A 15,438-nucleotide genomic window follows, 5' to 3' on the forward strand; every position below is an offset into this window, starting at 1 on the left:
ACACCGCCTGCTGCGCATGGTGGGTTTTGTGCAGAGGGTGTGGCCTGTGGGATTGGTGTGAAAAAAACTTCTATACAGTCCTTCATTATTGTACTCCAAAAACCAGATGTAACATGTGTCCTTTGATGTGCTCTGTGCCTGTGCCATTGCCACAAAAACCCTTTGCATGACCATATCAATATAAAGAGAGCTCTGGGTACAGAACACAGCTTATGCCATGCCATTCATCATGATCCATGACTCCAGAACCCACCGAGCGGACCCGGAGTGCAGAATGTGACCTTCTATCACACTGTACACCCTATCACAAAATTCCAGAACCTGCTGCATACAACTGAGTGCGGCACTGAATTCAGCACTATATAAAAGCGTGGCCATTTGCAAACGTTTCAATATGTCATGCAATAAATACAAATTTGTATGTAACAAAATTAAAAAGTTTAATGTCAAAAAATTTACAGTTTCATGCCATAAAAAACGCTTTGCACTAAATAAAATGTACAAGTGTTCAGTGAATACAAGTTGAAGGAAACACTGCAGTTCTCTTCTTAAATAAGACTAAAACAGGTAAACATTTGACAATATTTGCCAAATTTAAGTTAAAGCGGAAGCACATTAACTTTCATTTAAATCGCCAACTTTTCTTGATCCTTCGAGATCTAAAAAACAAAAGCAAACACGATTAAATAAGGTATTCAAATTGTATTTTGCACAATGTATAAATAATGATTCAAGTTCCACAATATGCCACTATTAGCAACTGTGACTATCATCACAATTGATACAGAGAATTTTTACTGGGTCTGGGAGAGAATTTCAATTTACTCGCAGGACCTAGCAGAATTTGTATCTGTCACAAAGCCTGAATTTAGCAGATACTAATTTTTGTGTAATTTTCTCCACATGTAAACTAGTTCAAGCAGACAATGAACCGTGGCTGTAAGACATTTTCTCTGCCAACTTTTTAAGGCAAGATATGCATTCACTTTTCACATGAGATGCTGGTAAGTACATTTGATGTTTTCATGTAATTTTAAGATAATTTCACAAAAACATTTAACATTTTTGTGCACCCCAATTTGTACAAGGTTTGTTGCTTTATTTTTCAAGGTTTTTCTTTTGTGAAAAAAACAATGATTCCAGAAGAAACAATTTCACAAATAATGTGCTACAAATACACAAAAAAGCAAGTGCCCATAGAATTTCTTTTTCCAAAACAGTAGAAATTATTATTATATTCTTATACAACATATAAATATCACAAAAAATGACAGAATACATTATACAAACAATTTGTGCTCACCATGTTACACTAAACAAACATATACTGATAATCTACAGTGTAAACAAAAAAAAAACAATACCATGGCAAAGGGTCTTAAATTCAATTAAGTGGTATACATGAAAAACTGGAACTTAACACAATGAGAGCTTCTTCCAATTTTTCAAAGATGCGTGGATGGCGTTTCGAACCTCACAACTTATTGGATCTTCATCAGGACAGTCACCTTGTGTACCAATGGGCTCAAAGACCTTTAAACTCGTCTCATGAAATAGCCATTCCAATGTAGGCAACCACAAGACATTAAGTAATGCCGGGGAGAGCCAAAGGTTTTCATCGGTTTTCAACAGAGCCTCACTGTAGGCAGTGGAGCAGCTTCATGAGTTAAAAGGTCTTTGAACCCATTGGTCTCCTAGGTGACAGGAGACACGTACGCTACAAGTGGGTGGCGTTTTTAAGACTTTATCACTAAAATTCCTTTGGGGACCTCACAGTTGGGATTCTCTTTAAATTGGGCTCCTAGGTGAAAGGAGACACCTACTCTACAGGTGTTTTAACCTTGGTCTTGGGAAGTGATTTCCCTGTGACAATCTATGCGGTTTGTACAGTGGTCAACAACACTCTGTGTTTTCGTTTGCTCGAAAAATATCACTCTGTCCAGATGATGAACTATAAAGTTGTGAGAGTCGAAACACCGTTGACACACTCCATTAAGGGTTTTCAAAACCAGACCACTCAAGAAGTGCGCAAGAAAACCATGTGTCATGCAGGAGCGATTTTATTGGTTACCTAGAGAGGTTCACTGGTATTTGCCTTTATAAAATATTGTGTAATTCATTCAAGGGTTACAGCCCAAGAAACACATCCAGCCTAGAATAAATTATTCCAACGCTCTCATCCTGCTCGACCTGTTTGCGGTCTTGACACTGTCTTCCACAACACCATCATCAGAAGACTCCATGAGATTGGCATAAAAGAATCTGCTCTCAAATGATCCTGTTCTTTCCTCACAGGAAGAACCTAAATTGTTAGTCTGCCATCCTGCACACCAGAGACCACGAAACTGAATTGCGGAGTACCACAGGGTTCGTCCCTCAGCCACACCATTTTCAACATATACATGACACCGCACGACATCATCTGAGCACAAGACTTCACCTTCATCTACACTGATGACACCCAACACATACTCTCCCTGATGGTAAAAGACAACCACCACTAGAATCAACTTCACTAACTGCATGAACATGGTAGACTGGATGCGAACCAACTCCCTGAAGCTCAACTCCGACAAGGCAGAAGTACTGGTCTTCTGCAACAAGACCTTCCGATGGGACTCCACATAGTGGCCAATGGGGCTAGGTTCAACACCCACAGACCACACAAGAAATCTGGGGATCATCCTAGGCAACAAGCTCAAGTTGTTTCCACATCTTACACATGCTGCGAAAAGATCTTCAAATGGTTGTCTCAGAAACACAGCTGGACCATCACTCAAACACTCCTCACCAGCAGGCTGGACTATGGCAACATACTCAATGCCGTAATTTCAAAACAACTCCTACACAAACTCCAGACCATCCAGAACACTGTTGCAAGACTCAGACTCGACATCCAACACTGCATCCACATCACAACGCACCCCCAGGAAACTTCACTGTATCCTCATTCACACATGTAGCCAATTCAAACTTCTCTCACACACATAAAAGGCCCTATAGAACACAGGACCAGAATACGTGAACAGCTGCATACACTTTCACCAACCTACTGTAGTGAAGATATGGGATTAACAACGGACATTGCTAAGTTAGCATCACTTCGTATATGCTTGGCCGCCATTCTGCCGCTTTTGCACACGTTACTACATGACTCTGTTTTCGTAAATACTTTACTTTAACGTTTTCACAAGAGAACCGTCTGTCTTTCACACAGTGTGCTTTGCTCTGGGCTTCTCGTCTGCACATCATGTTCAAGGTCAGAAAACAACATCCCTGTTAATCTGCCTTGGTCAGTCCCACGCACCTTAGACACAACATAGAACACAGCTGCACTACTGAATTTCAGCGCCTTTTTAATATTGCACAGGATGCACGTTTAGGCACTTGGAGAAACCTTTCCTGAGCAGAAGAGCTGTGCTTGTACGGAGATGTAAACCTTTGCATCTAGACTCGGAGGTATGGGGTCCACCTGACAAAGCCCAGAGGTCTTCTAATATTATAATAAACTAGTTCTTAGCTCGGGGAGGGTGGTAAGGCACTGTAGTCCTTCTTCCACTGTCATAACATGTTATCCCGTTCGTATTTTATGGAATTGTAACAGTGCTGATTATATTGTTTTTATGCATTTTGCTGCTAGTATTAGCTTCTGTACTGCATCATAGAGGACGTTAGTTAAAATAAACATTTTAAACTATACAGCGTCTCTGATTACTCACGTTGTGGATTAGTGCGAGTGTTTGACCTACAGAGTGTTCTTGCTCCCACTACTCCTGAGAGTAACGGAGTGGCATGTTCTAGGTTGTCTAATCATTGGTAGCTTCGCTGTAGTATGGCGAACAAATGAGACACTATTGCTAGTCGGATTGGGGTTCTAGGTACTGAGGTGGGTTTTTTGGTACACCACAATACACCGAGGACCTGGTTTCCTGCGCATAGTTCTGTGTATGCGCAGAATCCCTGCAACACTACCAGGCATCTATGCTCTGACTCACTCGCACAGTCCTTGCATCTGCAAAAGCAAAACTGGAAGTCACTCATTCTCCATCATCGCACCCAAGACATAGAAATACATCCCTCAACACATCAGACAGAGCCTCCTCCACCCTTCTTGAGTTCCGCAGGAAGCTGAATACCTGGCTCTTCGTACAAACATCATGGGGACCACATACCTAAACACCTGCCCAAGCTCCTGGATACTCTCTCAGGTGATTACTGCGCTATACAAATCAACATGACCGAAAATAACAAGGAAGCTTAACATTGCTTTCAAAGATTGCGCATTCAGATGGGTTGACAAAACAATACATTTTGAGGGATTCACAAGCACATGGAACACTAATAAATCTGGAGAATGTGCATTTTAGTTAATACATGCAAACAGACAAGTGTGATGCCACTTTTTCGAATTTACAAAATGTGGGTACTACAATTTTAATAGGATTTATATCCCCAAAGATTCTATGATGTACATCTACTCATAGGAGCGAGAAGTGGAGAGAAAAGGGGCGCTCCAGGTCAAGAACGCCATAAAAATATTATGCAAACCACAAACTTACACATCTGTGGGCATCACACATTTCTCGCCATCACATTCACAGCCTGGGAAAGTTGGAGATTTACTCCAGCCACCTTCAAGATCAAATCCCTTTCCCAGGGTTGGAAGAGTTCATCCCCAAAATTGGGAAAAAGGTATTACCAGTGCGAAACTGCACATTATGCTAACCTGTATACGCAGAAATATCACTGCATGTGAAAAAAGAAGTATTCACAAACATTTCCAGGCCTATTCTTGAAACAATAAAAAATTGTAAATCTGCACTCTGTCAAGGTCAAAAACCAGAAGTTACAGATTTCCCCCATTGTTTTTTGGGGGGAGATTCGGGCCTAAATTATGTAAATACTATTTCTATTTCAATGGTTCTGGAGACATACCCAAAAGACTGACAATGTTATTGATAAAAAGCAAACTCTAGTTTATCACTCTCTGGCTGAAACAATAAAATAGCTGTGAAACGTTGTTATAACATTCATCATATTAGAATTGGCTGTTATTTTGCCCTCAGAAAACAATACACTATGTGCCAAAATACTTACCAGCTGTTAAATCGATAAAATTATCCTCGGACAGTGACATAGGAAAAGGGAGTGAAATGCCCATAGCCTTTCTCAGACCCTCAACACTCACAACATCACCAGGAGCAACTTGCTGAGAAAGTTCTTTCAGATTGCTAGTCACTCTATCAGCTAGAAGTAATGAAATCAAAAGGAGTTATTAAAGGCTTGTGTATTATAGTCTCAGTAAAAAGTGGCAGAAACAAAACACTCATTTAAAAGGGAATTACAACACAAGTTTTATGCACAATACAGAGTTTTTGTTTTAACTATTATATATATGAAACAAAACCAACAATGCATGTCATCAAGTATACATTGACTACAGCGACATCTACATTTCCAAATTTGAAAAGCATTTTCAAGCACAGGGAGCAGTAAAGTGACACCATCATACCATAAGTTATGCTATAGGTTTTATAGAGCGCACAGCTGCACCAGCAAAGGGACGTCCCAGCGCTAATCTCAAACTGACATGAGGCAAACAAAATGATGCGCAGGAGAGAAGATTATGTAGGAAAAAGACTTGGTTTTATGACTTTACGGAATGACACATGAGTTTGAATACTTCTGATACTCACAGGGAGGGAATTCCAGAGTTGAGGAGCGAAAGCACGGAAGGAGCGCCCTCCAGCCCATGCTCTCTTGAACCCGGGAACGACCGCCAGGTGCTGACTGATAGAACGCAGCTGACGGGTGGGTATGTAGGACGTAAAAAGATTAGCTAGGATGTCAGGAGATTGGAGATTCATGATTCTATGGGCAATACGGAGGGTTTTGAACTGGATACGGATATATTATACACCAATCATAAACACATAAAACAATGTCTCAGCAGTAGGATGATCAGAGATTACCAACGTTTAAGGAAGACCATGATACTCATTCTAAGGACCTTAAACCTTCGTGAATTTCATCAGGTAATCACGCCTAGTATCGTCTCTGCCAACAAATTGGAATGCAAAGTGTCTATACTTGGGCCATCTCTGCCTCGAGCAATGTCACGTCTAGTTACCATAAGGCCAATGCCAAACATTTTTACTGTATTTCTGTTGGGCAGTCTCTCATACACCCAATAGCACAGACTTTTTTTTAAATCCGGACATCAGTCTAGAGGTTGTCCTCAAAGAGTTCTTCACATTTTCTCAAAATGTTTTGCCCAAAGGACAAAACAGTGTGGCATGAGGAAAAGTGTCTTCACTCCAACACCCCTTAAAGGCCTTATTAGCAAGTATTTACAACCTTGCAAAATGTATGTGGGAAGTAATTCTGGGATTCTGTCATAGCTGCTACAGGTACTTTATGCTATGAAACACCACAGAGGCACCACAGACTACCTTGCTAACTGATATCCGTGTCTGAAGGGTGGGAGAAGATGCATACTTCCTCTGCACCAAAGAGGGTATAAAAAGTGTGAGGGCATCCTGCTCCTCCAGCATAGGAGATATTAACCTGTTCTCTCAAATTATTTGGCAAGGCGTTTATGACTTTGTAGAGGTCAGAGTGAAAAACATGAAGGACTGGAAAAGCGCTTGTGGATGTGGGATCCTATTTGTGGCAGAATTACATCATTAAATGTTGTGAAGTTATCTTTGGGTTAAATTCTTGATAGGACTTATAGAAATCTGGCTCTTTATGTTATATATCAAAAATCTGATATACCCTGTAAAGAGTCCTAATGAGTGGACAGGGGTTGCGGTGCAATCCCAAAGTGCTCTGCTACAGTGTAGTGTGGTCGAGCAGCCTTAGGCTTAACAAAGAGGAGTACGAGACATTTGCAAATACACACAATGATCAATACATGACACACACAACTCAGGGTAAGAGATCCACACCAACTTATAAAAACAGCAAGTACCTGTATATATGTTTAGGCATCTGAGAAAAATTGTTCTAATAAGTAAATTTTAAATTATACATTCTTTTCAATTCAAAACATGGACACAGTACAGTTTTTGAGTTCTGCAAAGTAATCCTATGGAAGGAAGACAAAGTTCTGCACACAGGTACGGTACAGCGACTTATAAGACCAATCTCCAGGTGTTAACAGGAGTGGTGGGCAAGGTCCAAGGCAGTACCTGCAGTACACCACCAGCTGCTGGGTGCAGGGTGCAAAACAGGAGCCAAAAATGTTTCTATGGTGATCGGTCACTGCGAAAAGAGGCTGCAGGCTCTGGCTCGAAGGCCAGTCGGGTTGAACCAACAGGGGGGTTCAGGTCTTGTGATGCTCGGGGATATAGGGTCACCTGGAGTCCTCTTCCCCACAGCCCAGGTGTGACAGATGCAGAGGTGACTTAAGCGTCGGGTTGTCTTACCGAGAGCAGTCGCGGTCATGGGGGCCTGCGTGCAGAGGCAGCAGGCGGCTTCGGGAAGCCCACGAGGGGCGAAACCACAATGGACTCAAGCTCTGGAGGTCCTTGTTGACACCATCGGCCCACTTCAAATCGGGCTGGGGGCAACAGGTGCAGTGGTTGCTTCGCGTGTCAGGTTTTGGTGTTCCAGAGGCCTCAGGGTCTTTGCTTTGGAGTTTCTACAGGATGCAGGAGAACAGGCCCGCTGTTGACAGAAGGTCTTGGGTCTTTATCAAATGCAGGCAATCCTCCCAAGTTTCTGGAGTCAACATTTACAGGACGGGTACACTTTGGCACAGTTTTCAACAAGGGATGCAGACAGGCTGGCGGAGCTGGTACCAGGTCAGCTGCTTTTTCTCTCCTCTCTGCTTTTGCGACTCTTCTGTGTCCTCTTTCTTCTTGGGTCATCAAGATCTGCTTCTCTGATGCTAGGGACTTCCCTAAATACTGCATTTAGGGTTGTTAGGGGAGTTTAAGGTAGTAGCCAATGGGCTACTGACCCTTGGGTCACAGTGCCCCCTATATGACCACTTCCTGTGGGAAGTGGGCATAACCTTGTCCTGGAATTCCTAAGTATGCCATCACAAAGATGGCTACTCCTGAAAAATCGAATCCACCTCACAGTAGCCCACCTTAGGGGTGGTACTAGCCTGGAGGTGGCACGCCTTCCTGAATAACAAATTTTCCCGCCTGTCCAGGTGCCAAGGGGGTCCTGGACAAAGGCGTCAGCTTCCTCTCCTGTGAGGGGGAGCCAGATTCGCATTTCAAAGGCAGCAGCCCTTTTTTTTTTTGTAACAAACTTTATTGAGCCATTGTTCCGTGCACATTACAATATAACAAATATTACTGGCATTTTTCATTTTATTTTAGGTGTAATATGGACTCATCTATTTCCATAAGAAAATATGCACATTTCAACCCTTCTATCCCTCAGTTCCACCTTGCGGAAATAACAACGCTATGAATGTAGCATGCAGGGTCATATGTGCATTTCGAACATCTCCAAGTTATCTTGGCTGGGATTTATACTATTATTCCCAAACTAAATTAAACTTAATCTACCCCCCTCCCTACCCCTTCCTGGTCTGTCCGTGTGTCTCCATCGATTCCGTGCTATCTCCGTAAGACTGATGAATTCCAACCTATACCGTCCGTATTCCATGGGTCTTCCTCCCTCCGCTCCCCCATTTTCGCCATCTGCATAGTAAATGTCTGATAGACTCAAGAAAGTGGGATATCCAATTGTGAAAGGTCTTCTAACATAATGTCCCAGTCCATAGAGATGGGACGTTTCCTCAACCCCCTCGCCTCCTCTCGTCGAAGTGCCTCGCTTTCCGCTCTACCCCACCTGATTACCTCCTCTTTCCATACATGCAGCGGGAGGCTCCTTGGTGACTTCCATCTTATTGTGATTGCTCTGATCGCTAATATAAGTGCTAGATCTAGGCACCGTAGGTGGACCCTCTGGGCCTTGGTGCGCTGGCGTAGACCCAGGAGGCCTTCCAATATGTTATCAGTCATCGTGAGATGTGTAATCTCTCCCAGAATGCTACGAATATTTCCCCAATATTCTCTAAGGCATCTGCAGGTCCACAAAATATGAGCAAAACCCGCCTCCTCCTCCCTGCACCTTGGGCAGTAGCTCTGGGCTTCCGGGAACATACAATGTATCCGCTTTGGGGTCAGGTATGCCCTATGAAGGACCATATATTGTATAAACTTGAGCTTGGCATTTCAGGAGACCCATTTGGGGTGTTCCAAAATGCTTTCCCATGCCTTGTCTGTAATTACCACATATGCAGCGTCTGCCCATTTCTCTCGGAGGTCTGTAAGGCAAATATAGGCCTGTGATCGGATGCCGGTATATAACCACTTCACTAGGTGTCCACCCCTTCCCATATAATAAAGCAGATGGACTAGGTCATGTTGTGGAGGCTCGCAACGCTGGGGTGCCCATGTCATCGTGATGTAATGTGCCGTCGTTGCATGTAGCAAGTAAAGGCGATCGGGAGCCCCCCGTGTCCCTTACAAACGTGTCATGATCTAGGAGCATACAGTCTACGAAGAATGAACTCACCTCCGCTACTCCCACATACGTCCATTCTTGTATCCTAGCCATTGTGAGTCTACTGCCCATAACCGGCAGCCCCAGTAGCGGGATATTGGGAGCGTAGGGGGCGTGGTCGACGTGTACTGTAGGGCCTTTTTCCAACATTGCAGTGCCGTTTTTAACAACGGTGGACCGTCAGAGGGTGGCTTAGCCCTTGGGAGCAGCTTGCTATGTAGTGTACCCCTGTCTAGCTTATGAGTGGTGTAGTTTATTTCTTGCAAGCTCCTGCCTGCTGTCCAGAAAGACTGCCATTGTAATTGGGTGGCATAATAATATGCTCGGAATCAGGGACACCCAGCCCTCCTTGGTTCGATGCCAATTGCAACTTTCTGAGACTTACTCTGCGCCTGCCTCCGCCCCATATGAGTTCCAGCAAGAGTGTGTCTAGAGTGCAAAAAGGGATCTGGGGCACCATCAGGAGTAGATTAACAAAGAAGTACAATAGCCGGGGTAGCATCAACATCTTGGAGATGGCTATCCTCCCCATCACAGACAGTGGCAGAGAGGTCCAGAAGGAGACGCTCGGGCGCAGTGAGGCTATGGCCTTCATCAAATTACCTTCTAGTTGGTCCAATGGCGCCCTGTATACGTTAATGCCTAAATATTTAAATGTGTTTAATGCCACGGGAATCTGATAAGTGCCAAATCGGACTATGTCCGGACGAGGACCTTCTGGAAATAAAAGGCATAGGACTTTCCTGCGTTAATCGCCAGCCCCGATATAGTCTCGAAAGCGGAGAAGACGACAGGGATCAGGTCCGCCCCATTCTCCAAATCGTGCAAATATATAAGAATATAGTCTGCGTATATTGAGACGAGGTGTGTATTGTCTTGTATGGGAATTCCCAAATCCCCTGCCGACCGTCTCAAGTCTATAGCCAGCGGTTCCAGCGCTAGCACAAACAGAAGAGGGGGCACCCCTGCCTAGTTCCTCTGTGTATTGCGTATTCTGGGGAGATGTATCGCCCCGTACGTGCCCTTGCCGTAGGTTCAACATAGAGTAGGCGTATCCACCTCAGAAAATCTTGGGGGAGACCAAAACGCAACAGGGCTGCGAACATGTATTCCCAGCTTATGGAGTCGAACGCCTGACGTAGATCTAATGCCGGACATCCAGCCTTGTCAAAATCCCTGGGAACAGCCCTCATTATGTGGTGGAGTCTTACTAAGAATTTTATATTCGGTAGCCAGTAACAACAGAGATCTATAGTTGGGACATTTCAGTGCTGTCTCTCCCGGGCTTGAGAAGTGACACCACCATAGCCTGCATTGTGGATTGCGGTAATCTACCGGTCTCCCAAGCCGTCCTCTATAGCTCCTCTAGTTTGGGCGTTAAAATCTCCGAATATGTTGCATAAAATTCGACGGGCAAACCGTCCAGGCCCGGTGCTTTATTACGGTTAAGGCTTTTGATTGCTGCTTTTATTTCATGTTGGGTGATGGGGCCTAAGAGGTTCTTCCGCATGGCCTCCGTGATCTAGGGAAACTAAGTCATTGAGGAAGGCATCTATGAGGCCATCGTCGATGTGCGTTGGTGCCGCATATAAAGTCAAAGGCAGCAGCCCTTTGAGGTTTGTTGCCCAAGGAAGGCTAATCAGCATGTCATCCTATGGGAGGGGGAGTTACTTTAGTACCACAGGCCCCAGAGAGTGCTAAAGGTTTTGCCAATTGGGGGAACAATTGAACAGTTTTTGTGAAAGAACACTGGTACCGGGGACCTGGTCAGCAGGGACCCAGTACACTTCAGTCAAAGTTGCATCACATACCAGGCAAAAAGTGGGAGGGTACTGAAACAAGAATCCAGCTCCCAACAGGACTTATCCAAGAGAAGTAGCAGAGTGTAGCTACAGTTGGAATCCAAATTGTGCCATGGAGTGTTCAATGGGTTTTGCAACAACGTTTAATAGAGCTCATTTTTGCTAGGGTATGAAGCAAGGTGATATTTCTCATTAGAACAACCAATGGGGTCTAGCAACTAGTCCTTATGGAGCCTTAGCCTGGTATGCATTTACTGAGTTCGCAGGAATTTATTTGGGAGTTGTGAGGGGATTTTGCTTTTCTTGCATGGCAACAGTGTCTCACGAAGCGTAACCGCAAGAGAATCCATGTCAACAGCCACATCATAGTGTTGCTTTTCTGAGGGACTAGTGTGAGTGTGAGAAAATCTCTCCGAAATAAGGGAAGAACCCACTCGAAAGTATACTCCTCTGAGGACGGTCAATAACACTTCTGAAGCACTCCCACCTTTGTCTGTAGAAGCATTCCTTTTCTCTCCGCTCAGATTAACATAGAACACTTATTGAAAAGCATGACATTCGTCTTTAGTGTGATGGCTTAGAAGATAAAGCATGGAGGTTTGTTTATCTACGACCTATTTCCACCACAGGAAATGGTTAATAAAAATAAATGAAGTAAGTTGGCATGGAGCATAAAAGAAGGTAAATGAAAAAGCACAGGAGCCAAAAATAGACTTGCAAAAAACAAACTCTAGAAAAAATAGGGATATAGGTAGAAGAAAACAATCTAGTTTGGAAATTGTACTGGAATCAATAAATTACTAAAAAGTGTAATGTCCTGTGTACATAGATCCTTGGTCTAAGAGCAGAAATGATTTGAGAGTAGCACTGTGGTGTATTATCCAGTTGTAGAGCAGCTGGTCTTCCTAAAAGTAACATTGTTCAAATTTCTCTTTATAGGGCTTCTGATATGTTTCCGAGTATTCCTTTCTAAAGAGGAAATTAAGGGTGGGATAAAAGAGCCTAGCTGGTGTTAAATCCAGTTTAATTCCAATTGGCTAAACATTAATATGACTTTAATAAAGGAACAATTATGGTGAACACCTTTTAACTTGGAATAGGGTGTGCTAACAAAATCAAAGCACCCCCCAGGGCCGTTCACATGATTTAATCCACAGCTATTGAACCTAGAGTACACCTATCCACAAGTATGGATGGGGAACAGTAAGAATGCTTACGTTTTAATTAGAACAATATACCATTGTCTACACGGTAGAGAGAGATATATACCTTGTTCCCATTACCTTTGACTCAACAATAGATCAATTGCTAACTGCAGAAGCAGCTCATCAACATTTACTTGTCTGCAAGCCAAGGCAATCTGACTATTGATATTTTGTGGCCCTAATAACGACAAATTGTAGGTCAACCACAGCACCGAAAAGGGAAAACACATGAACATTTTCTTGGAGGCAAATCTCAATATATAGTCAAGTGAAGTGCCACTCTAATATTTGCATTTTACTAATAAAACAGTTATCTGGTGAACAACATAGCCCACATGGATCACAAGGTTATTGCACTCTCAAATTCATGAAAAGTAATACAACATAGCCTTGGAAACACTCAAATGCTTTGACAATCAATAAATCATAACAGAAAAATTATATTTAGTATGCTGACACGACCACAGTGTGTTGAGTAACAGAAATATGCCCAGTAAGTTTACCATATGTCCAATTTCAATCAGCAGACATAGTATGATTATTACTGACGTGTCATATATTTGCAAGTAGGAGGCAACATAATAAACACACACACCTATGTGTATCTCCTTGAAGGATGGTCCTAGGAGGCAAATCATGTTTGGTGGTGGTCTGGTACTCAGCCGCTCATTTTGCGCTCCTTGAAGTTCTTTGATTAACATAGTGGTTTCATCAAGTTTCTTCTGGAAGAATATAGCAGCTGTAAGAAACACAACATGTTAGAGAATCCCTTTTTCATAAACACACACAAATGCATTTATAAGAAAAATCACTAAGCTTAGATTTAAAGTGTCACGAGACCAAAACAGTAAATATTCTGGCTCAATGTCAGATCGGTGTCTGATATTTTCCAGCAAGAAAGTTTGAACAAGCTGCAAATTATCGATTAGTTGTCTCCTCTACACATGTATTTTATTTATTCAGATTAGTTCTCTGTTCATTGTTTAACTTTTTTGAATTTTTCCCTTCGGTTGGCAATGGTGGTAGGTGACACTAACTAGACTTTCCAATTAATATTTTTTCTGAAAATACTATGAAACAGTTACCAAGTTTCCTAAACTCTTCTAAACTAAATTTTTTGCTACTGTTAGAGATCTACATTACACCTAAGGTTGCTGGGAATACCATCTTCGCATTAATCTAAAATAATGAAACAAGGAAAACAATATAAAGACTGTTGCTTTACCAAAAGAGGCGATATGCAAGAGGCATAAACTTGACCTATAATTCCAATCGAAAATTGAAAATGGAGAAGGACTTCTAGACGAAGATTGAAAGAGGAGGAGGGACTAGGGACAAGAAACAGATACTCCCTAAATGCCTATCTTTCCATTTAGCAACAAGACATCACTGACCAGAATCTAAGAAAATATCACAAGGGTTTATAAGCTTAAACCACAATACGCAGACAAGAATGGGAATTGTGAATTTTTTTTTTATGGAATCCGATCCATACCATTAAGCCCCAAATATATGAAGGGTGTGTGTGTGTCGGTGTGTGTGCGTGTGTGTGGGGGGGGGGGGTTGTAGTGCTTATTTTGTAAACTAAAAGTGCCAGAACCCTTCTCGGGAGGCCACTGCAGCCTGCACTAGCCATTGCCCCTGTTAGCTCTACCAATGACAGTATCAGCACAACTACTAACCATCACACTCCTACAATAGTGACAATTCAGTCTATTCTAAGCCATTCAAAGCTATAATAAAGGCGTGACCGGCAGGTAATTTTCTTTTTTTTAATGTATATTTACTTATACCGGAAACCATAGGCACAAATTAAGCATGGATGGTGGGGCGGTTTTGCAGGCCCACGCAGGAAGAGAGAAAAGCAGCCTGGGATCCCCCTTGGTGCCCTGGTGAGCGGGCAGAGGAGCTGAAAGTTGGACCTGTGGAGGGCCAGCACCCAGAAGAACCCACAGCAGAGAGAATGGGCAGACATTTGCGGCGAGGCACATCCCGTAGAGGGACATGTCGAAATGACCCAGATCACTACATGCCGCGAATACAGATGCTTTCATTGTAAGTAACATTTTGGCTAGCCTGTGGATGTTGCCAAAGACTGAAAGAGAGTATGAAGAACAGCCTGACCAACATTGCCTGTTGGTGGGCTAATATGCCTATAGTGTAGTGCTTAGTGAAAAGTGCGTGGTATAGACCAAAAGCTGCTTTACAAATGTCAGCTACTGAGATGTTCCCAAGCAAGGCCATAGAGGCCACTTTCTTTCTGGTAGAGTGGGCCCTAGGAAGAGCAGGCAAAACTCTTCTAGCTTTTGCGTAACTGTTTGGATGCATTTCACTATCCACCTGGCTATGCCTGATTTTGATAAGGCCTACCCTTTATGACGGTCAGAAAAAGCAACAAACAGTTGCTGGGTTTTGTCGAAAGGGGTTAGTCCTGTCCACATAGGGCACGTTTGACGTCAAAGGTATGAAGGGCCCATTCTGTAGCTGAGTCAGGTTGTGAAAAAAAAAAACGCCTTAGGAAAAAATGTAGGGTTAGTACGAAGGACCACTCTAACTCTATGAAACTGAAAGAAAGGTTCTTCCAACTTTAAGGCCTGGAGCTCACTAACGCACCTTAGTGATGTGATGGCTACTAGGAAAGCTACCGTCCAAGAGAGAAATTGTTAGGGACATGACTGAATGGTCTCAAAAGGGGGACCCATAAGTCTGGTGAGGACAATGTTAATATTCCACAATGGGGCCAGAGGCACCCGGGAAGGAATGACTCTCGAGTCCCTCCATAAAAGCTTTAATGGCAGTAATACTGATGAGAGAGAGACATGTTGCCTATTCTGGAGATATGCAGCCACCGCTGCCAAGTGTAGTCGAATGGAAGTGAAGGCTAGTGCACATGATTGGCG

At 43.1% G+C, this 15,438-nt stretch overlaps 1 protein-coding gene across 1 annotated transcript in view; it reads right to left on the reverse strand.

The window, feature by feature from the left end:
* Window positions 1–415: 415 nt before the first annotated feature.
* The window catches only part of BRD7 (bromodomain containing 7), a 257,053-nt gene continuing 242,030 nt past the window's right edge, over window positions 416–15,438 (reverse strand). The window contains exons 14-16 of the mRNA XM_085640013.1: window positions 13,134–13,277; window positions 5,098–5,247; window positions 416–659 (exon numbers count right to left, since the gene is read on the reverse strand). Of these exons, the coding sequence (XP_085496139.1) occupies window positions 616–659; window positions 5,098–5,247; window positions 13,134–13,277 (338 nt within the window). The 3' untranslated portion in view covers window positions 416–615. The remainder of the gene's footprint in view (window positions 660–5,097; window positions 5,248–13,133; window positions 13,278–15,438) is intronic.

Source organism: Triturus cristatus, chromosome 12 (genome assembly GCF_964204655.1).
Source record: "Triturus cristatus chromosome 12, aTriCri1.1, whole genome shotgun sequence".
Lineage (NCBI taxonomy): Eukaryota > Metazoa > Chordata > Amphibia > Caudata > Salamandridae > Triturus > Triturus cristatus.